This window comes from Chiloscyllium plagiosum, unplaced genomic scaffold (genome assembly GCF_037043375.1).
Source record: "Chiloscyllium plagiosum isolate Xiang-an unplaced genomic scaffold, Cpla_swu_hap1 HiC_scaffold_35, whole genome shotgun sequence".
NCBI classification, from domain to species: domain Eukaryota; kingdom Metazoa; phylum Chordata; class Chondrichthyes; order Orectolobiformes; family Hemiscylliidae; genus Chiloscyllium; species Chiloscyllium plagiosum.
In genome coordinates this window covers 4094230-4122063 of record NW_028270173.1, presented here as the reverse complement: position 1 = coordinate 4122063, position 27834 = coordinate 4094230, and the positions used below count along the sequence as shown (strand labels likewise).

Sequence of the window (27834 nt, the reverse complement as noted above, 5' to 3'; positions counted from 1 at the left end):
TGGGGTGAGACTTGAACCTACAAACGCCTGAACCACGGCTGGAATCTAAATGATTCAGGACGGTGCGCTTTGTGCGAGATGAATCAAAACATGTGAACATTTTATTATCTTAAGGTTGTACCAGTCCCAAGCAATTGAGGCTGTCTCTCTGTACAGCTAGTGGTCAGGCACTCCACATTGCCGGGAGACGGGTGAGGAAATGGTGATACACACGTGTGTGCAGACACACGCAGGCTCCCTGCTCCCTTGCATTAATGTTCTGTGGAAAAAAGACAGTGAAAAGCAGTTGATGTTATTAAATATTGACTGGGAATTGTGAAATGCAGATTGTCAGTGGTACATTCACCTTTGTTCTTACTTCCTCATTGCTGTGACGGATGGTGTTTCCAACTATTTATTGACCATGCCTTGGTTCCAGCGTTTCACAGGGACATAAAATACCAAAATAGGCCATTCGGTCCTACCAGTTTGTGATGGCGTTTGTACCCCAGTAGAGTCTACTCACATACTTCCTCATCTTAATCGATCATTATCGTCAGGTAATCCCTTGTCTGTCAGACGTGTGTTCCTGTTCCCTTGAAATGCATCGATCATATCACTCTGTGTAGGAGAGAGCTCCACATTCGGACACTCTCTGGGTGATAACGTTTCTTCAGAAATTCCTGATGGGATTTTCCTGGTGACAGTAACTTGCCCACAAGTGGAGATACCCCTGTGTCCCGCTCTAACGAAAACCGCGCCCGATTTGGAAAAGCTGCATTGGGTCACTGCTCCATGTTAGAATCACAGAGCAGTAGGTCACAGATAGAGACCATTCGGCCCATCGGGTTTTTGTTTTAACCAACTCAGACAGCGGTGCAGTTATGATTGAAGAGGGTGAGAAAGGCAGACAGAAGCCTGGCTTTGTCGACACTTGAGATAAAGTCATAGATCTGCTCCAGAACGATGCAATGGTAATGTCCTAGGGAGTGTTGCTGAACAGAGAGACCTTGGAGTGCAGGTTCATAGCTCCTTGAAAGTGGAGTCGCAGGTAGATATGATAGTGAAGGCGGCGTTTGGTATGCTTTCCTTTATTGGTCAGAGTATTGAGTACAGGAGTTGGGAGGTCATGTTGTGGCTGTACAGGACATTGGTTAGGCCACTGTTGGAATATTGTGTGCAATTCTGGTCTCCTTCCTATCGGAAAGATGTTGTGAAACTTGAAAGGGTTCAGAAAAGATTTACAAGGATGTTGCCAGGGTTGGAGGATTTGAGCTACAGGGAGAGGCTGAACAGGCTGGGGCTGTTTTCCCTGGAGCATCGGAGGCTGAGGGGTGACCTTATGGAGATTTACAAAATCATGAGGGACATGGATAGGATAAATAGGCAAAGTCTTTTCCCTGGGGTGGGGGAGTCCAGAACAAGGGGCATAGGTTTAGGGTGAGAGGGGAAAGATATAAAAGAGACCTAAAGGGCAACTTTTTCACACAGAGGGTGGTACGTGTATGGAATGAGCTGCCAGAGGAAGTGGTGGAGGCTGGTACAATTACAACATTTAAGAGGCATTTGGATGGGTATATGAATAGGAAGGGTTTGGAGGGATATGGGCCGGGTGCTGGCAGGTGGGACTAGATTGGGTTGGGATATCTGGTCGGCATGGACGGGTTGGAGCGAAGGGTCTGTTTCCGTGCTATGACTCTATAAAAACTGTGGTTAGGATGGATGGACCCAGTTCTACCGACAGGGCTTGGTTTCATTTGCCTTAAATCTACTTTGCCTTCCAGTATTTATCACATTTCCTTCCAATAGCAGCCAGTGAATCAAACGCCATCATCCCACCCTAACATAAGCCTTCATTACCACACCGCCACGGGATTTTCACATTTAAACTGGGTCTTCCGGTTACTGACCCCTGACCATTTTCGTGATGTTTACTTTCTGTACCCTCCACACTTTGATCCCTATTGACGGAGTATCTCTGATCTGAGGGGATCACATCGTCAGCTTTCCAAACAAGAATATTCGACTTCTCAGAGAAAGAATTACTTTTCACTGGACGCTGGTTAGTATAGCATCCATTCACTCCCCTAGAGGGGGTCTGCTGATCTCATGTCAAACCCAACATGGGGAAAGATCTTCTCATTGTGCAGCTAACATTTTAGAATTCTCACAGTATGGAGGAGGGCCATTTGGCCCATCAAGTCCACGCGCTGTTCAATCTCTGGGAACTGACCTAATGTGTCCAGGAACGTTGTGAGAAGTAAGGAAAGGAATATCGAAACCCGTTGCAGAAATATTTCCATTGTCTGTAACTGCGGGAGAGGTGCCTGATGACTGGAGGGTGGCTAATGCTGTAGCTTTGCTTGTAAGAAAGTTTGTAAGGGGAATCTGGGGAACTGTAGACCTTTGAGTCAGTCTTCAGTTGTGGGCATTTATGGATGTTTAGAGAGGCAAAAATTGTTGGAGGGAGAGTTAGCATGATTTAATGGGAGGAAAATTGTGTCTCACAACCTTGATTGAGTTTTTTTGAGCAAGTCACCAAACAAGATTGATGATGGCAGAGTGGTAGATGTTGTGTATGTGGACTTTAGTAAAGCCTTCGATAAGATTCTGCATGGTAGATTAATTAGTAAAGTTAGATCACATGGGATTCAGGGGGAGCTTGGCAATTGGATACAAAATTGACTTAACGGCAGGAGACAGAGAGTAATGGTGGAGGGGTGGTTATCAAACTGGAGGCCTGTGACCAGCAGTATCCCACAGGGATCAGTCCTAGGTCCGCTTTTATTGCTCATTTACATAAATGATTCAGATGAGAATATAGAAGACACGGTTAATAAGTTTGTGGACGACACCAACATTGGTGCCGCAGTGGGCAGTGAAGAAGGGTCTCTAAGAACATAGAGGGATCGTGATGAAATGGGTCAATGGGCTGAAAAATGGCAGATGGAGTTCAATCTGGATGGATGCAAGACATCGCATTTTGGTCCAACAACAAGGGTAGGGATTGTACCATTAATAGAAGGGCCTTGGGTAGTGTTGTCGAACAGAGAGACCCAAGGGATGCAGGTACTTAATTCTTTGAAGTTTGCGTCACATGGAGGCAGGACGGTTAAGTCGGTGTTTGGCACACACACTTTCCTTCAGTGCTCAGCCCTTTGAGTGTAGGGGTTGGGACGTCATGCTGAGGTTGTACAGGATGTTGGTCAGGCCTGTTCTAGAATACGGTGTCCAGGTCTGGTCATCCTGCTGTAGGAAGGATGATATTAAGCTGGAGAGGATTCAGAAGAGATTGACCAGGATGTTGCTGGGGTGTGGAGGGTTTGAGTTATAAAGAAGAGGCTGGATAGACTGGGACTTTTTTTTCACTGGAGCGTAGGAGTCTGAGAGGCGACCTTATAGAAGTTTATAAAATAATGAGGGGTACAGATAGAGTTAGTGGTAGCTGTCTTTTCCCTGGGTTTGGGGGGATTTCAAGACTAGGGGGACACATTGTTAAGGTGAGAGGAGAGAGATTGAAAAAAGACATAAGGAGCAAATTATTTACACAGAGAGTGGTTCATGTGTGCAGTGATTTCCTGAGCAAGTGGTGGATATGGTTACAATGTTTAAAAGATATTTGGATAAGGACATGAATGGGAAAGGTTTGGAGGGATACGGCCAGGAGCAGGCAGGTGGGACTAATTTAGTTTGGGGTTATGGTCGGCATGGACTGGAAAGGTCTGTTTCCGTGCTGTGTAACTCTATAACCCTCTGAACCCAGACCTACCCTCCTCCCCTATCCCTGTAGCCCCGCAGTTCCCATGGCTAATCCATTCCTGAAGAAGGGCTAATGCCCGAAACGTTGATTCTCCTGTTCCCTAGATGCTGCCCGACCTGCTGCGCTTTTCCAGCAACACATTTCCATCCATGGCTAATCCAGCCTAGCCTGCTCACGAAAAGGACAATTTAGCATGGCTAATCCACCCTATCCCGCATACATTTGGACTGTGGGAGGAAACCGGAGCACCCGGAGGAAACCCACGCAGACACGGGGAGAATGTGCAAACTCCACAGAGACAGTCACCTGAGGGTGGGATCGAACCCGGCTCCCTGGCGCTGTGAGGCAGCAGTGCTAACCCCTGAGCCACCGTGCCACACCCTTGAGAATGAAACTATTTTATTCAGGACGACTGTACGTAAAATATCACATTAGTGCAGAATGACTTCTCAGTGTTTCCTAGCGGAATGAACTAAAGTTACCTGTGTTTACCCAAATGTTACTAAGAATTTAGGAATGGTGTTCCTGTAATTAATTGCATAATTATTGGCTATTTTGAATCTGTATTGACTGTCTGGTCAGAAAGCAGTGGGACAAAAGCAGAAACGTGCTGGAAGATGCTGCAAGTCTGAAATAAGGACAGACAGAAAGACTCAGGAGGTTCAGGCAAGATCAGAACAAACACTTCACACTGTAAACTGCTCAGATTACAAAGAGATCTTGATGAAATGGGCTGAAAAATGGCAGATGGGTAATTAGGCAGTGAGTGGGTATGGAAACTATATTCTGTTTCTTGTACTGTACCTGGTGTAGACCCAGTGCTGTCGCTGCGGAAACTTTCATCTTGATGACAAATGGCTCAATCTTCGAAATCTAGTCCATGTCATCACTGGGAATAAAATCCAAAACGCATTGTGTCAATGTTTGTGGAAACTGAACTTTAATTATTGACCAACCCTCTCTCAAAGTTACTGCATCCGTGATAGAGGCAGTTTAATGCTATATTCTCTCAATCCGCCCCTAAATGTAAACATTCTTATTTTGTCAGATAATGATCCCCGATCCCTTCACAAAGCCCTGACAGTGAAGTCCCCACTGCGCTCTGAGGCAAGCTCCCTCCCACCCGTGAGTCACGTGGTCCGGGGTCAGATCTCTGCTTCCTTGGAAGTGTTCCCCCGGATGTTTCACCGGGGTTGGGAAACAAAGACACAACAACCCAAAGGCAATCAATTGCAGGTTCTAAACACGCGCTGTGCAGAATACTCTGTCTGCAGTGTGGCCAGGTGTGCTTCAGTCAACCAGATTCAAGCTGTGTTACATGGTCCTTCACTCAGACAACAGGAGAGGTTCACACGGTGAACAGGAAGGGTTTACAGGGATATGGGCCAAATGCTGGGAGGTGGGACTAGATTAGGTTAGGAAATCTGGTTGGCACGGAGGAGTTGGACCGAAGGGTCTGTTTCCGTGTTGTACATCTCTGTGACTATGACTCCAATTATCTCAATCAAATCTCCCTTAAACGTCTCTAAGGACAACAGACCTAATCCTTCCAAGCTGTCCGTGTCCAACTGGAGTTGCTCATCACTGGAACCATCATGGTGGCTTCCCCCCCCCCTACCTCTGCATCATTCCTGAGGTGTGCAATCATGACCTGCACTAGACACAGTCAATCCAGCTGTGACCGAGCCAACCCATTACACAGCTTTATCCTCACTCTGATGTGTGGAGCCCAGAATCTGCTCAGTCATGGGCTCACTCAGCACCTGCAAACATTTGTACAGGGACACATGTACCTCTGCACTTTACCCACTTCTGAGGCACAGGTCAGGATCATAGGATCCCCAAAGCGTGCAAATAGGCTATTCGGCCCATTGAGTTCACACCGACTCTCTGAAGAACATCTCACCCAGACCCAATACAACTTCCCCCTCAGCCCAGTCTCCCATGACCCCACATCCAATATGACTAATATACTAACCAACACATCCCTGGGCACTATGGGACAATTTCCCATGACCAATCCACACTAACCTGCACATCCCTGGGACACTATGGGACAATTTCCCACGGCCAATCCACCCTAACCTACACATCCCTGGGACACTATGGGACAATTTCCCATGGCCAACCCACCCTAACCTGCACACCCCTGGGCACTATGGGACAATTTCCCACGGCCAATCCACCCTAACCTGCACATCCCTGGGACACTATGGGACAATTTCCCACGGCCAATCCACCCGAACCCACACATCCCTGGGACACTATGGGACAATTCCCCATGGCCAATCCACCCTAACCTGCACATCCCTGGGCACTATGGGACAATTTCCCACGGCCAATCCACCCTAACCTACACATCCCTGGGACACTATGGGACAATTTCCCATGGCCAACCCACCCTAACCTGCACATCCCTGGACACTATGGGACAATTTCCCATGGCCAATCCACCCTAACCTACACATCCCTGGGCACTATGGGACAATTTCCCATGGCCAATCCACCCTAACCTACACATCCCTGGGCACTATGGGACAATTTCCCATGGCCAATCCACCCTAACCAACACATCCCTGGGCACTATGGGTCAATTTCCCATGGCCAATCCACCCTGCACTGCACATCCCAGGGCACTATGGGACAATTCCCCATGGCCAATCCACCCTAACCTGCACATCCCTGGGCACCATGGGACAATTTCCCATGGCCAATCCACCCTAACCTGCACATCCCTGGACAGTATGGGACAATTTCCCATGGCCAATCCACCCTAACCTGCACATCCCTGGGCACCATGGGACAATTTCCCATGGCCAATCCACCCTAATCTACACATCCCTGGACACTATGGGGCAATTTCCCATGGCCAATCCACCCTAACCTGCACATCCCTGGGGACTATGGGACAATTTCCCATGGCCAATCCAGGGATGTGCCGGTTAGGGTGGATTGGCCATGGGAAATTGCCCCATAGTGTCCAGGGATGTGTAGGTTAGGGTGGATTGGCCATGGGAAATTGTCCCATGGTGCCAATCCACCCTAACCTGCACATCCCTGGAAACTGTGGGACAATTTCCCATGGCCAATCCACCCTAACCTGCACATCACTGGAAATTGGCCAATCCACCCTAACCTACACATCCCTGAGCACTATTGGACAATTTCCCATGGCCAATCCACCCTAACCTACACATCCCTGAGCACTATTGGACAATTTCCCATGGCCAATTCACCCTAACCTGCACATCCCTGGACACGATGGGACAATTTCCCATGGCCAATCCACCCTAACCTGCACATCCCTGGGCACCATGGGACAATTTCCCATGGCCAATCCACCCTAACCTGCACATCCCTGGACAGTATGGGACAATTTCCCATGGCCAATCCACCCTAACCTGCACATCCCTGGGCACCATGGGACAATTTCCCATGGCCAATCCACCCTAATCTACACATCCCTGGACACTATGGGGCAATTTCCCATGGCCAATCCACCCTAACCTGCACATCCCTGGCGACTATGGGACAATTTCCCATGGCCAATCCAGGGATGTGCCGGTTAGGGTGGATTGGCCATGGGAAATTGCCCCATAGCGTCCAGGGATGTGTAGGTTAGGGTGGATTGGCCATGGGAAATTGTCCCATGGTGCCAATCCACCCTAACCTGCACATCCCTCGAAACTGTGGGACAATTTCCCATGGCCAATCCACCCTAACCTGCACATCACTGGAAATTGGCCAATCCACCCTAACCTACACATCCCTGAGCACTATTGGACAATTTCCCATGGCCAATCCACCCTAACCTACACATCCCTGAGCACTATTGGACAATTTCCCATGGCCAATTCACCCTAACCTGCACATCCCTGGACACGATGGGACAATTTCCCATGGCCAATCCACCCTAACCTACACATCCCTGGGCACTATGGGACAATTTCCCACAGCCAATCCACACTAACCTACACATCCCTGGACACTATGGGACAATTACCCATGGCCAATCCACCCTAACCTGCACATCCCTGGGCACTATGGGACAATTTTCCATGGCCAATCCACCCTAACCTGCACATCCCTGGGCACCATGGGACAATTTCCCATGGCCAATCCACCCTAACCTGCATATCCCTGGGCACTATGGGACAATTTCCCATGGCCAATCCATCCTAACCTGCATAACCCTGGGCACTATGGGACAATTCCCCATGGCCAATCCACCCTAACCTGCACATCCCAGGGCACTATGGGACAATTCCCCATGGCCAATCCACCCTAACCTGCACATCCCTGGGCACCATGGGACAATTCCCCATGACCAATCCACCCTAACCTACACATCCCTGAGCACTATGGGACAATTTCCCATGGCCAATCCACCCTAACCTGCACATCCCTGGAAACTGTGGGACAATTTCCCATGGCCAATCCACCCTAACCTGCACATCCCGGAGCACTATGGGACAATTTCCCACAGCCAATCCACACTAACCTGCACATCCCTGGACACTATGGGTCAATTTCCCATGGCCAATCCACCCTAACCTGCACATCCCAGGGCACTATGGGTCAATTTCCCATGGCTAATCCACCCTAACCTGCACAGCCCAAAGGGCACTATGGGACAATTCCCCATGACCAATCCACCCTAACCTACACATCCCTGGACACTATGGGACAATTTCCCATGGCCAATCCACCCTAACCTGCACATCCCTGGGCACTATGGGACAATTTAGCATGGCCAACCCACCTTAACCTACACATCCCTGGGCTCTATGGGACAATTTCCCATGGCCAATCCACCCTAACCTACACATCCCTGGGCACTATGGGACAATTTCCCATGGCCAATCCACCCTAACCTGCACATCCCTGAACACTATGGAACAATTTCCCATGGCCAATCCACCCTAACCTACACATCCCTGGGCACTATGGGACAATTTCCCATGGCCAATCCACCCTAACCTGCACATCCCTGGACACTATGGGACAATTTCCCATGGCCAATCCACCCTAACCTGCACATCCCTGGGCACCATGGGACAATTCCCCATGACCAATCCACCCTAACCTACACATCCCTGGGCACTATGGGACAATTCCCCATGGCCAATCCACCCTGACCTGCACATCTTTGGACTGTGGGAGGAAACTGGAGCACCCGGAGGAAACCCACGCAGACATGGGGAGAACGTGCAAACTCCACACAGAGAGTCGCCTGAGGGTGGGATCGAATCTGGGTCCCTGCCGCTGTGAGGGAGCAGCGCTAACCACTGAGCCACCGTGAATTGCAACAACAGAGATGAGAGTGGATAGTTAATTTTGAATGAAGGTTTAAAAATGAACATCAGATGTTTAACGGAAGGAGGTCTGGTGGCTGTAAGTTAATCAATGGAAATCTCTTGGACAATCTGCTCAATAAAGGAGGCAAGACTTTAAAAGGTGGAAAACCAACATTGGAAATACAAACATTAGATGCAGGAAATTCTCAGCTGTAATAATTATCATCTCACATTCTTCAGAACACATCGGAAAGATTTAACAGATGAGGTTCAAAGCTGGTTGTGGTTTACTGGGTAAGGGTTGAACAACAGGCGTTTAGCAACTTAAGGTGTAATGTTCAAAGTCAGTGCAGGGGAAATAGGACAACTCGGTTCTTAGTGCAGGACTAATGGTGAACATCGAACGGGAATGATAACAGATGACAGTTTAATGCCAGTCCTGACGAAAGATTCACTGGTTTTGAAACGTTAATTTTCCTTTCTCTCTCTGCGGAGGCTGCCAGACTGGCTGAGTTTCTCCAGCAATTTCGGATTTTCGTTTTTGGTTTCAGGTCATCAGCATTTCGTTTGTAGTTGAAGGGAAGGGGATCTCTTGGCAGGCAAAGAGCTGAAGGGTGGGGATTTTTCAACAGAGTTTTAAAGAACGAGGAAGTGCGATCGAATTAAACATTTTTTAACGGGCAGGATCTGAAATAAAACTCTTAAAAGTTTGAAATACACCAGGCAAGATTGGGGAGAGGGGCGGGGGGGGGACCAGAAAAGTAGAACGGGATAATCAGCACTTACTGAATTTCACCAGCGTAGTGAATGCTAATCCCAATGTAAAAATAATAATCACCACTGCGATAGCAATTGTTCCTGGAATGGAACTTGTGGATAACTGGCACAGGTGAACTGTAGGAAGAGAATTGATACTCTCGGTGAAATTATCGAAGAGTTAATAACGCTCATTCTCAAACTTAATACAATATGACTGGGTCATGTCTGAGGCTGGGGAGTGGAACTCTCTGTTTGATCCCACCGGTCCCAGGGTTAACGCTTCCATTTAAATGCTGTCGCCAGTTACAGACACAGTCAGATAGAGTCATAGAGATGTACAGCACGGAAACAGACCCTTCGGCCCAACCCGTCCATGCCGACCAGATATCACAACCCAATCTAGTCCCACCTGCCAGCACCCGGCCCATATCCCTCCAAACCCTTCCTATTCATATACCCATCCAAATGCCTCTTAAATGTTGTAATTGTACCAGCCTCCACCACTTCCTCTGGCAGCTCATTCCATACATGTACCACCCTCTGGGTGAAAAAGTTGGCCCTTAGGTCTCTTTTATATCTTTCCTCTCTCACCCTAAACCTATGCCCTCTAGTTCTGGACTCCCCGACCCCAGGGAAAAGACTTTCTCTATTTATCCTATCCATGCCCCTCATAAATTTATAAACCTCTATAAGGTCACCCCTCAGCCTCTGACACTCCAGGGAAAAAAGCCCCAGCCTGTTCAGCCTCTCCCTGTAGCTCAGATCCTCCAACCCTGGCAACATCCTTGTAAATTTTTTCTGAACCCTTTCAAGTTTCATAACATCTTTCCGATAGGAAGGAGACCAGAATTGCATGCAATATTCCAGCAGTGGCCTAACCAATGTCCTGTACAACCGCAACATGACCTCCCAACTCCTGTACTCAATACTCTGACCAATAAAGGAAAGCATACCAAACGCCTTCTTCACTATCCTATCCACCTGTGACTCCACTTTCAAGGAGCTATGAACCTGCACTCCAAGGTCTCTTTGTTCAGCAACACTCCCCAGGACATTACCATTAAGTGTATAAGTCCTGCTCTGATTTACCTGTCCAAACTACAGCACCTCGCATTTAAATTAAATTAAACTCCATCTACCACTCCTCATGTTGCAGCTGTACTGTTATATACCTTATTCATTATAAGTTTTAAATAAAAAACACAACTATTGATTTATCGAGCGATCAGGATTGTTCAGCAAGTATCAAGCTGATTTATACAGTTTGTAATCAGAAACCCTGATACCATTAACTCTGCACTGCCTGCCCACTCACTCTGTCACCCCCGACATCTCCTTACCTGCGGTGGCACCTCCTGTAATAGCTGCCTGTCTCTCGCTCTCTCTCTCTCTCTCTCTCTCTCTCTCACACTGCTGGAGTAGAACTACCCACATTTCAGCATAGCCCATACCACTCTGATCCCTGTTGGATTCCATCCCTCTGTCACTAAGACTCTCAGGAGGCCCTGGGCCAGCTCTCCTCCCTCTAGGGGAGTCCGAGTGCTCCCTAGCCCGGGTGACATCCTCAGAGACGGTGGAGATTGTTGTAATCTCCAACACTAACCCTTTCAGAAGAACTACCTTAGTCTTGTCAGACACTTCAGTGTTCTAAACAAAGGCAGTTGGAACATGCTGTACTTGCTCATCGTGTAGTTTGAAATGGACGAGATCAGCATGTTAAATACAACCGCGACACAGAGACAGTCGGTTTTGTCAGCAGTACTCACTGTCCTGTTGCCCTCTGTAAATCGGTATGGCTGAAATCATTATTTCTATCAATCCATAAACCAGGAAAAAGTTGCGATGTCCTGGAAATGAGTCAAATTTGAAGATGTAATCCAGGTAAATGGGCAGAGTATTAGATGTTTACATGAACTGACACCTCTGTTTATCAGTTTAACTACCTGATTACTGCGGTAATGATGATGCACTCTAACCTTCCCAAGCACTTTGATGTTACCAACAAAACCCCACCCGATACCATGGTCCGTTCTCTGGCCAACCGTGAACTGACCTGAACTCTTTCAGTGACCAGCCAGTCAACAACGAACCATCCTGGACCCAGTCTGCACTGACACTGTCCTCAATGTACTAATGTGGATGGCCATTGGAAGACAGGAAACAGCCCTTCCCAACCCATCCAGCATCCCACTTCCCAACGTGCCCTGACTGGGAATAATCCGGAAGGCTATCAACTTAGAGTCATAGAGTCATTGAGATGTACAGCATAGAAACAGACCCTTCGGTCCAACCCGTCCATGCCGACCAGCTAACCCAACCCAATCTAGTCCCACCTGCCAGCACCTGGCCCATATCCCTCCAAACCCTTCCTATTCATATACCCATCCAAATGCCTCTTAAATGTTACAATTATACCAGCCTCCACCACATCCTCTGGCAGTTCATCCTCCTTAGGTTTCTTTTATATCCCCTCTCACCCTAAATCTATGCCCCTCTAGTTCTGGACTCCCCCACCCCTGGGGGGAAAAGACTTTGTCTATTTACCCTATTCATGCCCCTCATGATTTTGTAAACCTCTATAAGGTCACCCCTCAGCCTCCGACGCTCCAGGGAGAACAGTCCCAGCCTGTTCAGCCTCTCCCTGTAGCTCAGACCCTCCAACCCTGGCAACATCCTTGTAAATCTTTTCTGAACCTGACTTTATCGAAGGTGACCCACAGTCTCCCCGCTCAGTGAAAACCAGCAGAAACCGGAGTGAGCCTGCCTGCACAGTCCCTTCTGTGAGTCTGCCCGGCAATGTGAGCTCAGACTAAATGGAAGATTAGTGGTGCCTCTGGGTCGACAATCCAACATCAGCAGCAAACACCTGATGAGTAACGCAGAAACATGGGTCGGTTACTGGGTGGCTCCAAATGACCGCAGCTGAGGGTGGTGATGTTCCTGCGTGGCCATGCATTCAGACCCGGTGCTGACCAGCTGGGGGGAGGAAACGCTGGCATCTGAACCTCTCCTTGCTCCAATCTGACGCCCCCACCTGCTTCGGAAACACCACCATCATCCTGGTACCAAAGATAAGACATACAATGCACGTTAACAACACCTGCCCAGTGGCTCGGTCCTCCATAACCACGCAGTGCTTCGAGAGGCTGGTCATGGCCAATGTTAACCCCAGTCTCCCATTCTGCCTCAATCCCCTACAATGTGCCTACCATCCCCCTGGCCCTACACTCAGCCCTGGAACAAGGTCACCTAGGTCAGACCCCTGCTCGTTGATGACAGCTCTACCTTCCACACCATTATCCCCTCCAGGCTGATCTCCTGGCTCCACCTTTTGGAATTGAATCCCCAGCTGCCTGACTCACAGGCCACAGGATAGACAACTGTGGCCCCTCGAGGTACCAATGGGAAGGAGGAAACGTTGGTTTTACAGGGCTGCGTAGAAGCCTCATTAAGGGGACAGACAGAAACCTTGATGTATTGTCCACCTTAGTGCAGTGCGTGGGAGAACTCAAACCCGCTTGAAGAATTATTGGAGAGGGAGGGCGAGGATTTAACACAACTTCCTAAATAGAATCCCTCACTCTGACTATTTGGTTTGAAATCCTCTCCCCTTCCCGAATGGCAAGAACACCATTCCCCAGTGGAGTTCACGTGGAGATTTCCCGATATCCCGTGTCACTGGTACCCCACGAACTTGAAACCAATTCTCCGACACCAGCCGCTCATTTCTCCAGGCCATGTATCAGCCTAACTCATAGCTGTGTCTGCTATTGTCACTCTGACCTTGAGCTGGCTCCATCATCTGAGCAGAGACATGTGCAGACCTTTCCAAACTGCTCACCACTTTGTGAAATGTTTCAGCAGCTTTCAGCCTGGCTCCATTCCCCACTCCGGTCTCTGGCTGTTGGTTGGCACCTGACTGGAAGCCTTCTGAAACTCTCAATACTGTCCCCCCTACCTCATCTACCCTGCAAGCAACCTCCTCAAAAACTACAAAGGTATGATTCCCTGTTCATAAATCCATGTTGACCCTGCATAGGTGATTAATTAGAGATTATAATGCCGTAAGACATAGCAGCAGAAATGAGGCCATTCAGCCCATCCAGTCTGCTCCGCCATTCAATTGTGGCTGATAGATTTCTCAACCCCATTCTCCCGCTTTCTCCCCATAACACTTGACCCTCTTGATACCCAAGAACCTATCTATCTCCGCCTAAAATATCCTCACTCTCCTGACCTCCCCAGCCTTCTGTGATAATGAATCTCATTGATGCCCCACTCTCTGGCTGAAGATGTTTCTCCTTCTCTCTGTTCTAAAAGGCCTTCCCTTTACTCTAAGGCTGTGCCCTCGGGTCCCAGTCTCTCCTCCCAATGGAAACATCTTCCCAACATCCACCCTGTCCAGGATCCCCCCCCCCCCCTCCTCATCCTGCTCAATTCCATCGAGTATAAACCCAGGGTCCTCAAACATTCCTCAGACGTTAAGCTTTTTGTTTCTGGGCCCATTCTCGGGAACCTCCTCTGGAGCTGCCCCAACGCCAGTGTATCCTTCCTGAGGTATAGGACCCAAACCTGCACAAACTAGGTTCTAGCAATTTCCCTCGGAGATAGACTCGCTGATCTGTAGTGGTCCATTTTATCCTTCTCTCTGTAAATAACGAGGTTACACTTTCTGGTCTGCAGGAACATTCCCAGAATCCAGAAATACAAACTGTCCAGAAACAGCCTGTGCTTGCGGTAAAACCCCGAACACAACACCAGCTGAATGAACAATTCTACAATTAGGTGTGGCACTTGCTGAACAACCCTTGGTGTGCTAAAAGCTACATTAACAGCCAATTTAACTCCAACCTGGCATGGAAGGTGCTAGCTATGAAGAGAGGTTGAGGAGCTTAGGATTGTTTTCATTAGAAAAAAGGAAATTGAGGGAGAACCTGATTGAGGTCTACAAAATCATGAAGGGTATGGACAGGGTAGATAGAGATAAGCTTTTTCCCAAGGTGAAGGATTCAATAACCAGAGGTTACGCTTTCAAAGTGAGAGGTGAAAAGTTTAAGGGGAATACACGCGGCAAGTACTTTACACAGAAGGTAGTAGGTGCCTGGAACGCATTGCCAGCAGAGATAGTAGAGGCAGGCACGGTAGATTCATTTAACACGCATCTGGCCAGATGCATGAGTAGATGGGTAGCATAGGGATACAGATGCTTAGGAATTGGACAGCAGGTTTAGACAGTGGGTTTAGATTGGCTCAGGCTTGGAGGGCCGAAGGGCCTGTTCCTGGGCTGTACATTTTCTTTGTTCTTGTTTGAATGTGACTCAGTCACACTAGCTGTAAGGAAGACATGCATTTACAGGGGCCCTATCTCTACAAACAAAATAAATATGTTCAAGTTTTGGAATACGGCTTGCAATTCTGGTCTCCCTCCTCTCAGAAGGATGTTGTGAAACTTGAAAGGGTTCAGAAAAGATTTACAAGGATGTTGCCAGGGTTGGAGGATCTGAGCTACAGGGAGAGGCTGAACAGGCTGGGGCTGTTTTCCCTGGAGCGTCGGAGGCTGAGGGGTGACCTTATAGAGGTTTATAAAATCATCAGGGGCATGGATAGGGTAAATAGACAAAGTCTTTTCCCTGGGGTGGGGAAGTTTAAAACTACAGGCACAGGTGTAGGGTAAAAGGGACCTAAGGGGCAACTTTTTCACACAGAGGGTGGTGCATGTATGGAATGAGCTGCCAGAGGAAGTGGTGGAGGCTGGTACAATTTAACATTTAAAAGACTCAATGGCTGAATGGCCTAATTTCTAGATGGGTACATGAATAGGAAGGGCTTAGAAGGATATAGGCCAAATGTGACTCAATTAATTAAAGATATCTGGTTAGCAAGGATGAATTGGAAGGAAGGGGTTGTTGCTATGTTGTACAACTCTATGACTGTAAGTCTGATACCTTTGCTGAATAAAATGACACTTTCCATTTTGCACTCATTACGATATTTTGCAAGAATACACATTCGAGGGGAAAACCAACACACTTGAGGAGGGAGCTGATTGGTTGGCAGCCAATTGGTCGGGACATTGCCAGTTTCCAATTGGATAAGGTGTACCTAATCTGTCAGCTGGTTAGTCTGTTCTTCTATAACATGGCGGCTGCTTTCTTGTGTAGCCCCACGTTATAGGAAAACCGTGCTTTAGAAATAGCACTTAAAGTGTTGGCGATGTAATCGCATCACAGTCAACACAAATTTTAAAAGTTTGTGCTTTAGAAACAGGGTCCCCAATTCGTCAATTGCATTGCAGCGAATTCGCGTTAACGAAACGCACCTTATGGCAGAATGAGTGACAACCTTTCACCCTTTCTGAAAAACCAGTCCTCTCTTCATGATGTCACCTTGGCCAACCAGAGTCAACCCTGCCAACCAATCAGCAGCTTTCCCACCGGTAATGTAAGTGGTTGTGGTTGTTTGAAATTTGGCGTTGTCTGGTTGAGGGTGGGATAAACCATCTCGGACACCCTCTCCAGCGGTATTCCAATTCGGAAATTAAATGCTGTTGTTTCAGCTTACGTTGGTTTGCCAGAAACGACCTTCGGAGTTGACTTTCAGGATGTAGATAATAGAAAATGTTATAAAAGATTATTGCTGAGATGAAGACAAATCCAAGCGCTTCAACAATTCTGTATGCCAGTGGGAAAACTGGAAAAGGGAAATGAAGATGATATTGAGCAGGTTATGGAGCAGAAGACAGACTGACATTTGTTAAAGGAAAGTCCAGTCACAGCTGTGAACTCTAAACCTCAGATCACTGCAGGGTTAGACATTTGTAGATTCAAACCTCACTCTGCAACACTCCTTGAATATCTCAGTACCCTTTGGGTGAGCTTTTAAACTGACTGTTTGAACAGGGGTCAATAATCCAGTGACACTGTCTGAAGGACACGGGAGTTCTCAACACCAACATTTATCCCTCACCTCTGTCATAATCAGAAACAATGTGGGTGAGTTTCTCCAATCTGTTTATAGGAAAGATACAGAGGCTTTGGAGAGGGTGCAAAGAAGGTTTACCAGGATGCTGCCTGGACTGGAGGGCCTGCCTTGTGAAGAAAGGTTGAGTAAGCTCGGACTTTTCTCTGTGGAGAGGAGGAGGAAGAGAGGAGACCTGATCAAGGTGTACAAGATAATGAGTGGAACAGATAGAGTCAATAGCCAGAGACTTTTCCCCAGGGCAGGATTGACTGGTACGAGGGGTCAGAGTTTGAAGATATTAGGGGAAAGGTATAGAGGAGATGTCAGAGGTAGGTTCTTTACACAGAGAGTTGTGAATGCGTGGAATGTGTTGCCAGCGATGGTGGTGGGAGCAGAGTCATTGGGGATATTTAAGCAACTGCTGGTCATGCACATGGATAGCAGTGAGTTGAGGGGTGTGTAGGTTAAGTTACTATATTTAACATTAGGGTTAAATCTCGGCACAACATCGTGGGCCGAAGGGCCTGTTCTGTGCTGTACTTTTCTACGTTCTATGTTACAGTTCTAGACTGGATACCCGAAATTCTTAATCTCTTGGGTAAGGAAGTATAAGGTGGATCTATTCATTATTTATTGGTTGCAACAAGGTTAATTTAAAAAGAATGAACTTTATAAAATAACAACAATGGCATACACATACACAGAGATTAGAAATAAGTCATAAATCCATGAGGATAAAAGTTAAAATGTATATTAACTATATTATATACACAAAATGTATATCGTGTATGTTGGTCTCTGAATGTTTTTATATTTATTTGTGGGATGTGTTTAATTGCCCAGAGCCTGGAGTCATGTCTAGGCCAGACTAGGTAAGGATGTCAGTTTCCTTCCCTACACTACATTAGTGACTCAGATGGGGGTTTCCCAACAATGAATTCATGGTCAGCATTGGAAGCATGATTCCAGATTATTTTTTGTCAAATTCTACCATCTGCTTGGGGGGCGGATTTGAACATGGGTCCTCACAACATTCCCTGGGTCTCTGGATTAACGATCAGCAACAATACCATGAGACCATCGCTGTCCCCCAATCTGTTGTCAGGATATCTCAGACAACCCACACAGGTTTGACGTTTGCAACGTGTAAGCCATGTTCCAGGATTTGTAACAATATTGTCAGCAGGACAACAGGAATTCATTGACCGGAAAGTGCTTTGGTACATCCTGAGAGTAAATGCAGTGCTCTCCGTAATGAAGTTATGGAGATACAAACATACACACTGACATCTTGCTGCAGTTAGACACAGCCATAGTGAGATTGAACTTTATCATAAATTCTTTTTGTAGAAGGTGGGCGTCACCAGTGACCATAATCCTACTGTTTTAAAATAGTGATGGAAAGGTATAGACTTGACCTCAAACTTAAAGCCAATTCTGACAGTATTAGGCAAGGACTTTCTAAAGTCGATTGGGAAACGCTATTTGCAGGTAAAGAGAAGGCTGGAAAAAAGGGAGGCCTCAAAAACACAGACAATGAGAGTTCAGAGACAGTATGTTCCTGTTGGAGTGAAGGACAAGGCTGGTAGGTCCAGGGAATGCGGGATGACTAGAGAAATTGAGGCTCTGGCCAAGAAAAAGGAGGAGGTATACGGCACATACAGAGAGCTGGGATTAGATTAGATTAGATTCCCTACAGTGTGGAAACAGGCCCTTCGGCCCCACCAGTCCACACCGACCCTCCGAAGAGTAACCCACCCAGACCCCTTGTCCTCTGACTAATGCACCTAACACAATGGGACAATTTCCCATGGCCAATCCACCCTAACCTACACATCCCTGGACACTATGGGACAATTCCCCATGGCCAATCCGCCCTAACCTACACATCCCTGGACACTATGGGACAATTCCCCATGGCCAATCCACCCTAACCTGCACATCCCTGGGCAATGTGGGACAATTTCCCATGGCCAATCCACCCTAACCTGCACATCCCTGGGCACTATGGGACAATTTCCCATGGCCAATCCACCCTAACCTGCACATCCCTGGGCACTATGGGACAATTTCCCATGGCCAATCCACCCTAACCTGCACATCCCTGGGCACTATGGGACAATTTCCCATGGCCAATCCACCCTAACCTGCACATCCCTGGGCACTATGGGACAATTTCCCATGGCCAATCCACCCTAACCTGCACATCCCTGGGCACTATGGGACAATTTCCCATGGCCAATCCACCCTAACCTGCACATCCCTGGGCACTATGGGACAATTTCCCATGGCCAATCCACCCTAACCTGCACATCCCTGGGCACTATGGGACAATTTCCCATGGCCAATCCACCCTAACCTGCACATCCCTGGGCACTATGGGACAATTTCCCATGGCCAATCCACCCTAACCTGCACATCCCTGGGCACTATGGGACAATTTCCCATGGCCAATCCACCCTAACCTGCACATCCCTGGGCACTATGGGACAATTTCCCATGGCCAACCCACCCAAACCTGCACAAACCTGTTCTTTCTGGGGAAGGTGGGACCTCTATAAACAGGATGGTCTGCACCTGAACCTGAGGGGCACCAGTATCCTTGGTGGGAGGTTTGCTAGTGCTCTTGGGGGGGGTTTAAACTAACTCTGCAGGGGCATGGGAACCCAGACTGTAGCTTTAGGGTGCAGGACCTGGAGTGTAGGGAGGTTAGGAACATGGCATCATTTTCAAAGGAGGGTGCCTGTAAACAGGAAAGTGGCTTGAAGTGTGTATACTTCAATGCAAGAAGTATACGAAATAAGGTAGGTGAACTTGCAGCGTGGGTTGGTACCTGGGACTTCGATGTTGTGGCTATTACGGAGACATGGGTAGAACAGGGACAGGATTGGCTGTTGCAGGTTCCAGGGTTTAAATGTTTTAGTAGGGTCAGAAGTGGGGGTAAAAGAGGGGGAGGTGTGGCATTGCTTGTCAAAGATAGTATTACAGCTGTGGAAAGGACGATGGATGAAGACTCGCCATCTGAGGTAGTTTGGGCTGAGGTTAGGAATAGGAAAGGTGAGCTCACCCTGTTAGGAGTTTTTTACAGGCCTCCTAATAGTCCCAGAAACGTAGAAGAAAGGATTGCGAGGATGATTCAGGAGAAGAGTGAAAGTAATAGGGTGGTTGTTATGGGGGACTTTAACTTTCCTGATATTGATTGGGAAAGCTATAGCTCAAGTTCGTTAGATGGGTCAGTGTTTGTCCAGTGTGTGCAGGAGGGTTTCCTGACACAATATGTAGATAGGCCAACAAGAGGTGAGGCCATACTGGATTTGGTTCTGGGTAATGAACCAGGCCAGGTGTTAGAATTAGAGGTAGGTGAGCACTTTGGGGATAGTGACCATAATTCGGTGACCTTTACTCTAGTGATGGAGAGGGATAAGTGTGCACTACAGGGCAAGAGTTATAGATGGGGGCAGGGAAATTATGATGCGGTGAGGCATGACTTAGGATGTGTGGCCTGGAAAAGTAAGCTTCAAGGCAAGGGTGTAATTGATATGTGGAGCTTGTTCAAGGAGCAACTATTGAGTGTCCTTGATAAGTATGTACCTGTCAGGCAGGGAGGAAAGGGTCGTGTTAGGAAGCCGTGGTTTAATAAGGAATTGGAATCCCTTGTTAAATGGAAGAGGGCGGCCTATGTAAAGATGAGGCGTGAAGGTTCAATTGGGGCGATTGAGAGTTATAAGGTAGCCAGGAAGGACCTGAAGAGAGAGCTAAGAGCAGCAAGGAGGGGACATGAAAGGTCCTTAGTTGGTAGGATTAGGGAAAACCCTAAGGCTTTCTATAGGTATGTCAGGAATAAAAGAATGACTAGGGTAGGAATAGGTCCAGTCAAGGATAGTAGTGGGAAGTTGCGTGTGGAGGCTGAAGAGATTGGGGAGACACTGAATGAATACTTTTCGTCAGTACTCACTCAGGAACAGGACATTGTTGTCAATGTGAATACTGAGTCACAATTATGTAGAATGGATGGCTTTGAGGTATGTAGAGAAGAGGTGTTGGAAATTCTGGAAAGGGTGAAAATAGATAAGTCCCCTGGGCCTGATGGCATTTATCCTAGGATTCTCTGGGAAGCAAGGGAGGAGATTGCAGAGCCATTGGCCTTGATTTTTATGTCCTCTTTGTCTACAGGAGTAGTGCCAGAAGACTGGAGGATAGCAAATGTGGTTCCCTTGTTCAAGAAGGGGAGTAGGGATAACCCTAGTAACTATAGGCCGGTGAGTCTCACTTCTGTTGTGGGCAAAATCTTAGAGAGAATTGTAAGGGATAGGATTTATGAACATCTGGATAGGAATAATGTGATCAAGGATAGTCAGCATGGTTTTGTGAAGGGCAGGTCGTGCCTCACAAACCTTATTGAATTCTTTGAGAAGGTGACTAAGGAGGTGGACGAGGGGAAAGCAGTAGATGTGGTGTATATGGATTTTAGTAAGGCGTTTGATAAGGTTCGCCATGGTAGGCTACTGCAGAAAATACGGAGATATGGCATTGAGGGTGAGTTGGAGGTTTGGATTAGGAATTGGCTGGCTGGAAGAAGACAGAGGGTAGTAGTTGATGGCAAAGGTTCATCTTGGAGTGCCGTCACTAGCGGTGTTCCGCAAGGATCTGTTTTGGGACCATTGCTGTTTGTCATTTTTATAAATGACCTGGAGGAGGGGCTAGAAGGTTGGGTGAGCAAGTTTGCGGATGATACGAAAGTCGGAGAAGTTGTAGACAGTGAGGAAGGATGTGGCAGGTTACAGCGGGATATAGATAAGCTGCAGAGCTGGGCAGAAAGGTGGCAAATGGAGTTCAATGTAGGTAAGTGTGAGGTGATTCACTTTGGTAAGAGTAATAAAAAGATGGGGTACTGGGCTAACGGTCGGATACTTGGTAGTGTGGATGAGCAGAGGGATCTTGGTGTCCATGTACACAGATCTCTGAAAGTTGCCACCCAGGTAAATAGTGCGGTGAGGAAGGCAGATGGCGTACTGGCTTTTATTGGTAGAGGAATTGAGTTCCGGAGTATTGATGTCATGATGCAGTTGTATAAGACTCTGGTGCGGACGCATCTGGAGTATTGTGTGCAGTTTTGGTCGCCATACTATAGGAAGGATGTGGAGGCACTGGAACGGGTGCAGAGGAGGTTTACCAGGATGTTGCCTGGTATGGTAGGAAGATCGTATGAGGAAAGGCTGAGGCACTTGGGCTGTTTTCATTGGAGAAAAGAAGGTTTAGGGGTGACTTGATAGAGGAGTACAAGATGATTAGGGGTTTAGATAGGGTTGACAGTGTGAACCTTTTTCCACGTATGGAGTCAGCTATTACAAGGGGGCATAGCTTTAAATTAAGGGGTGGTAGGTATAGGACAGATGTTAGGGGTAGGTTCTTTACTCAGCGAGTCGTGAGTTCATGGAATGCCCTGCCAGTAGCAGTGGTGGACTCTCCCTCATTATGGGCATTTAAACGTGCATTGGATAGGCATATGGAGGATAGTGGGCTAGTGTAGGTTAGGTGGGCTTGGATCGGCGCAACATCGAGGGCCGAAGGGCCTGTACTGCGCTGTATTCTTCTATGTTCTATGTTCTATCCCTGGGACACTATGAGACAATTTCCCATGGCCAATCCACCCTAACCTGCACATCCCTGGGACACTATGGGACAATTTCCCACGGCCAATCCACCCTCACCTGCACATCCCTGGGCACTATGAGACAATTTCCCATGGCCAATCCACCCTAACCTGCACATCCCTGGGACACTATGGGACAATTTCCCATGGCCAATCCACCCTAACCTGCACATCCCTGGGACACTATGGGACAATTTCCAATGGCCAATCCACCCTCACCTGCACATCCCTGGGCACTATGAGACAATTTCCCATGGTCAATCCACCCTAACCTGCACATCCCTGGGCACTATGGGACAATTTCCCAAGGCCAATCCACCCTAACCTGCACATCCCTGGACACTATGGGACAATTTCCCATGGTCAATCCACCCTAACCTGCACATCCCTGGGCACTATGGGACAATTTCCCATGGCCAATCCACCCTAACCTGCACATCCCTGGGCACTATGGGACAATTTCCTACGGCCAATCCACCCTAACCTGCACATCTTTGGACTGTGGGAGGAAACCGGAGCACCCGGAGGAAACCCACGCAGACACGGGGAGAATGTGCAAACTCCCCACAGACAGTCGCCCGAGGGTGGGATCGAATCTGGGACCCTGGCGCCGTGAGGCAGCCGTGCTAACCCCTGAGCCACTGGATCGAGTGAATTCCTTGAGGAATATAAGGGCAGTAGCAGCATACGTGAGGGAAATCAGGGGGCAAAAAGGGAACATGAGATAGCTTTGGTAAACAGGGTTCAGGAGAATCGAACGAGACTCTGAAAATACATCAAGGGAAAAAGAAGAGAATAGGGCATCGAGTTGCACAGCATGGAAACAGACCCTTCGGCCCAACCAGTCCATGCTGACCCTAATCCCAAACTAATCTAGTCCCACCTGCCTGCTCCTGGTCCATTTCCCTCCAAACTTTTCCTATCCATGTCCTTATCCAAATGTCTTTTAAACGTTGGAACTGTCCCCACATCCACCACTTCCTCAGGAAGGTCATTCCACACACGCACCACCCTCCATGTGTGAAACTGTTGCCCCTCGTGCCCTTTTTAAACGTTTCTCCATCCGTTTTAAAAATACGCACCCCCCCTCCCCCCTCCCCCCCCACCGCTGATCGGCCAGGCAGTATGGCTGGTCTCCGCGTTTCAGCTCATCTCCACACACGCACGAGGAACTCATCCCGAGGCGCCATATCAATGCAAGTTGTCACGTTCTTCTCCCACAGTTGCTGGAGGAGGACAGGACACCCCTCCCCCCCACCCCACCCAGGAGGAATGCGCGAGAATCAACATGCAGACAGAGAAATGGGCACTTACCTGGATCGAGGCTGCAGAGGAGGGAGGAGATCAGGACACAGAGCAAGGCAACCATTTGGCAGAACACAAACACCGTGGTCAGCTGCAGGTGCCTCTTGTAAACTACAAACACAAACAAACCAGGAATCCGCTCACCCTGTGCTCAGAACGGTTTCATGCTGCAGCTGTACTAAACTCTGGTGCGGCCACACTTGGAGTACTGTGCACAGTTCTGATCGCCGCATTGTAGGAAGGATTTGGAAAGGGAGCAGAGGAGATTTACCGGGATGTTGCCTGGTCTGGAGGGAAGGTCTTACGAGGAAAGGCTGAGGCTGTTTTTGTTAGAGAGAAAGAGGTTGACAGGTGACTTAATTCAGACATACAAGATAATCAGAGGGTTAGATAGGGTGGACAGCGAGAGCCTTTTTCCTCAGATGGTGATGGCTAGCACGAAGGGACATAGCTTTAAATTGGGGGGTGATAGATATAGGACAGATGTCAGAGGTAGTTTCTTTACTCAGAGAGTAGTAAGGGTGTGGAACGCACTGGCTGTGACAGTAGTAGACTCGCCAACTTTAAGGGCATTTAAATGGGCATTGAGTGGGAATATGGGCAGGATTGGAATAGTGTAGGTTAGATGGGCTTCGGATCGGTTTCACAGGTCAGCTCAACATCGGGGGCCGAAGGGCCTGGACTGCGCTGGAATGTTCCACGTTCTAAACGTTCAGGCAGTGGGGACCACTAGAATGAAAAAAGATCAGGGGGAGTTCGCTCTCTTTTTACCTCTGTATTTCCCCAGGGCAAAGAACAGTATAAATACTGCAGCACCATACGACAGAGACGTGCTGACCACGGCGATGGTGGTTGAGATAAGTGAACTTTCATGGAACATCAGTAACCCTGAAACAGGAAAATCTGGATTCAGTCTCTGTTCCGGACAAATCACACAGCGTAACTCAGAACAGCTCAATGTAATGCAAAGACAGTGCCACCCTCAGCTGTCCCCCACCTCACCCTGCCCCCCCCTGTTGTTCCTGTGGAAGGAAAGGAGCCTGCGCTGCACCAGGGCCAGGCCCAAGAAACCAGACTTTAAACTCGCTCCCTTTTTGACGTGAAGGGTGTGCACCCCAGCCGGCCATCGACGATACCAGTTTGGGTATTAAATCATAAACTGCCCCGAGGTGAGTACCGTCCAACACAGCGTGGAGCTCTAAGGACAGACATGAGGTTTGAGTGATTGGACACCCGGTCGGTTTGATGCAGGACGGGGTGGGTAAGCAACCAGCACTGCAGGGGGAGTTCACACTGACGATGTCCGAGGGCTCAGGAGCTGGAGGGGAATTGTACAGATAGGCTGTGAGAGGGCTTTCAAAACAAGGAGAAGATTTCAACATCAAAACGTGAGTCAGCCAGCCCTGACGGTCTGTTATTCAGACTGGGCTGTGCTAACACTTGGTCCAGTTCAACACCTGTCTGCTCAAGAGTTAGCCTTCCTTCTGGAAGATGATCCAAATTTGTCAGGACACTGGTGAGGCCACGTTTGGAATGCTGCCTGGTCTCTCTCCTCTCGGAAGGATGTTGTAAAACTAGAAAGGGGTCAGAAAAGATTTACAAGGATGTTGCCAGGGTTGGAGGATCTGAGCTACAGGGAGAGGCTGAACAGGTTGGGGCTGTTTTCCCTGGAGCGTCGGAGGCTGAGGGGTGACCTTATAGAGGTTTATAAAATTATGAGGGGCATGGATAGGGTAAATAGACAAAGTCTTTTCCCTGGGGTGGGGGAGTCCAGAACTAGAGGGCATAGGTTTAGGGTGAGAGGGGAAAGATATAAGAGAGACCTAAGGGGCAACTTTTTCACACAGAGGGTGGTACGTGCATGGAATGAGCTGCCAGAGGATGTGGTGGAGGCTGGTACAATTACAACATTTAAGAGGCATTTGGATGGGTATATGAATAGGAAGGGTTTGGAGGGATATGGGCCGGGTGCTGGCAGGTGGGACTAGATTGGGTTGGGATATCTGGTCGGCATGGACGGGTTGGGCCGAAGGGTCTGTTTCTGTGCTGTACATCTCTATTTCTATACAGCCCAACAGTATACTCGAGTCCACAGTTCATTTCTTTAATTTGTTAATCAACATGATTCGGTGACAAGGAAATTATCAAATCATTCAATCCCAACAGTTTGGGAACAGACCCTTCGACCCAACAAATCCATGCTGACCCTCTGAAGTAATCCACCCAGATCCATTCCCCTACCCTGTATTTACCTCTGACTAATGTACCTAACACATGGGAAACAATGGGACAATTTCCCATGGCCAATCCACCCGAACCTGCACATCTTTGGACTGTGGGAGGAAACCGGAGCACCCGGAGGAAACCCACGCAGACACTGGGAGAACATGCAAACTCCACACAGAGAGTCTGTCTGAGGGTGGGATTGAACCCGGCTCCCTGGTGCCGTGAGGCAGCCGTGCTAACCCCTGAGCCACCGTGACACTCCCCACAGTATATCCTGTTTGTTGGAGTTTTCTCTGAGGATGAAAATGCAGGGTGGAAAAGGAGGAATCAGAAGGTGCTGTGTCATACAGCACGGAAACCGACCCTTCGGCCCAACCCGTCCATGCCGACCAGATATCCCAACCCAATCTAGTCCCACCTGCCAGCACCCGGCCCATATCCCTCCAAACCCTTCCTATTCATATACCCATCCAGATGCCTTGTAAAAGTTGTAAGTATTTGGATTTCCATATAGATGGAATCAGACACTCACTTCGATAGCACCACGATAAACCGTACCTTCCTGGACAAGTAAATGAGTGTTCCAGTTCTGACTGACTTTATTCCTGATCACACACATATACTGCTGACACGTCTGCAGGTATTCCATCTTAATAGTTAGTGTTCTGTTGTCCAACGACAGTTTGTAGGTTGCATTGTTTTCAAGTAGTTTACTGTCTTTCGACCAGGAGGTTGCCTGGACTTGCCCATTTTTCTGCACACAATGAAGCTGAACGAGATCAGTTGCAGGGTTGGGATTCTGCACTATTGTTGGGGGCTTCAGGATTTCTGTCAGTGGAGAGAAGTGGCATGAAGTCAGGAACTGAAGTTGGTGCATTAGCCCTTACACAACCCTCTGCTTGAATGACTTGTCTCCAAGGGGCAGAGGGTGGTACGGGTATGGAGTGAGCTGCCAGAGGATTACAGCATTAAAGAGGCATCTGGATGGGTATGTGAAAGGGAAGGGTTTGGAGGGATATAGCAGCACAACAGTTACCTTGAACATCCAGGATTTTATCGTAATACATCCTCTTGCCAGAAGAGCCAAATGTGGTGACGGAGTTTTCATAAATGGCTCTATCATCCAGGTCAGCACTCTTCAGTTCCAGCGCGGTGGTCTCTACGTGGTATATTATCCTGTTGGAATAAAACTCCCGTAGGCGGACGAACTCTGTTTGCAGTCTGTGAATCACGATTGAGGTCCGGCCTTCAGGCAGGATAATGGACCACTGAATCAATGTTCCTGCTTCATAGGACGCAATCTCAGAGCCAGGCAACAGCACAGAGGAAAATCTGGCTGCAACGATATACTCTGTGGTGTTGGCAGGGACACGCAGCTGTGAGAGAGCTACAGAGGGGGAAAACATGACCTACCTGGTTACTGACAGCAAAACACACAATCACTGAAAGTAGCAAACCCAATCCCACCGAGAAAAGGGAGAGAGAGAGAGAGAGAGAGAATCACAAAGAGACAAGGACACAGACAGACACAGAGAGAGACGGGCACACAGAGAGAGAATCACAGACAGAGAGGGACAGAGATAGAGAATCACAGAGACAGGGAGAGACAGAGAGAGAGAGACACACAAAGAGAGAGAGAGAAAGAGAGAGAGATCACAGAGAGAGAGAGAGAGATACAGAGAGAGAGAGAGAGAGAGAGATCACAGAGAGAGAGAGAGACAGAGAGAGAGAGAGAGAGAGAGAGACATCACAGAGAGAGAGAGAAACAGAGAGAGAGAGAGATCAGAGAGAGAGAGAGAGAATCACAGACACAGAGACAGAGAGAGGGAGACAGACAGGGAGAGGGAGACGGAGAAAGAGAATCACAGAGAAAGGGACACACAAAGAGAGAGAGA

General features: G+C 48.2%; 1 protein-coding gene and 1 long non-coding RNA gene across 6 annotated transcripts in view; both read right to left on the bottom strand.

Moving 5' to 3' along the window:
• The window catches only part of LOC148139989 (uncharacterized), a 296390-nt gene that overhangs the window by 99724 nt on the left and 168832 nt on the right, over positions 1-27834 (bottom strand). The window lies entirely within an intron of this gene.
• Positions 80-27575, bottom strand: LOC122547094 (uncharacterized). 5 transcript variants are annotated; one of them, XM_087978810.1, is made up of 9 exons: positions 26976-27571; positions 26498-26767; positions 24485-24601; positions 23723-23824; positions 16357-16485; positions 11562-11642; positions 9823-9930; positions 4544-4628; positions 80-259 (listed from the first exon to the last, which is right to left on the bottom strand). In XM_087978810.1, the coding sequence occupies exons 1-8, from the start codon at positions 27343-27345 to the stop codon at positions 4579-4581; spliced, it is 1227 nt and encodes a 408-aa protein (XP_087834936.1). In that variant the 5' UTR covers positions 27346-27571; the 3' UTR covers positions 80-259; positions 4544-4578. The 5 variants fall into 5 exon arrangements, with proteins under 5 accessions (XP_087834936.1, XP_087834940.1, XP_087834937.1 ...); XM_087978814.1 differs by lacking the exon at positions 26498-26767 and having other exon boundaries at positions 26976-27575; XM_087978811.1 differs by lacking the exon at positions 11562-11642.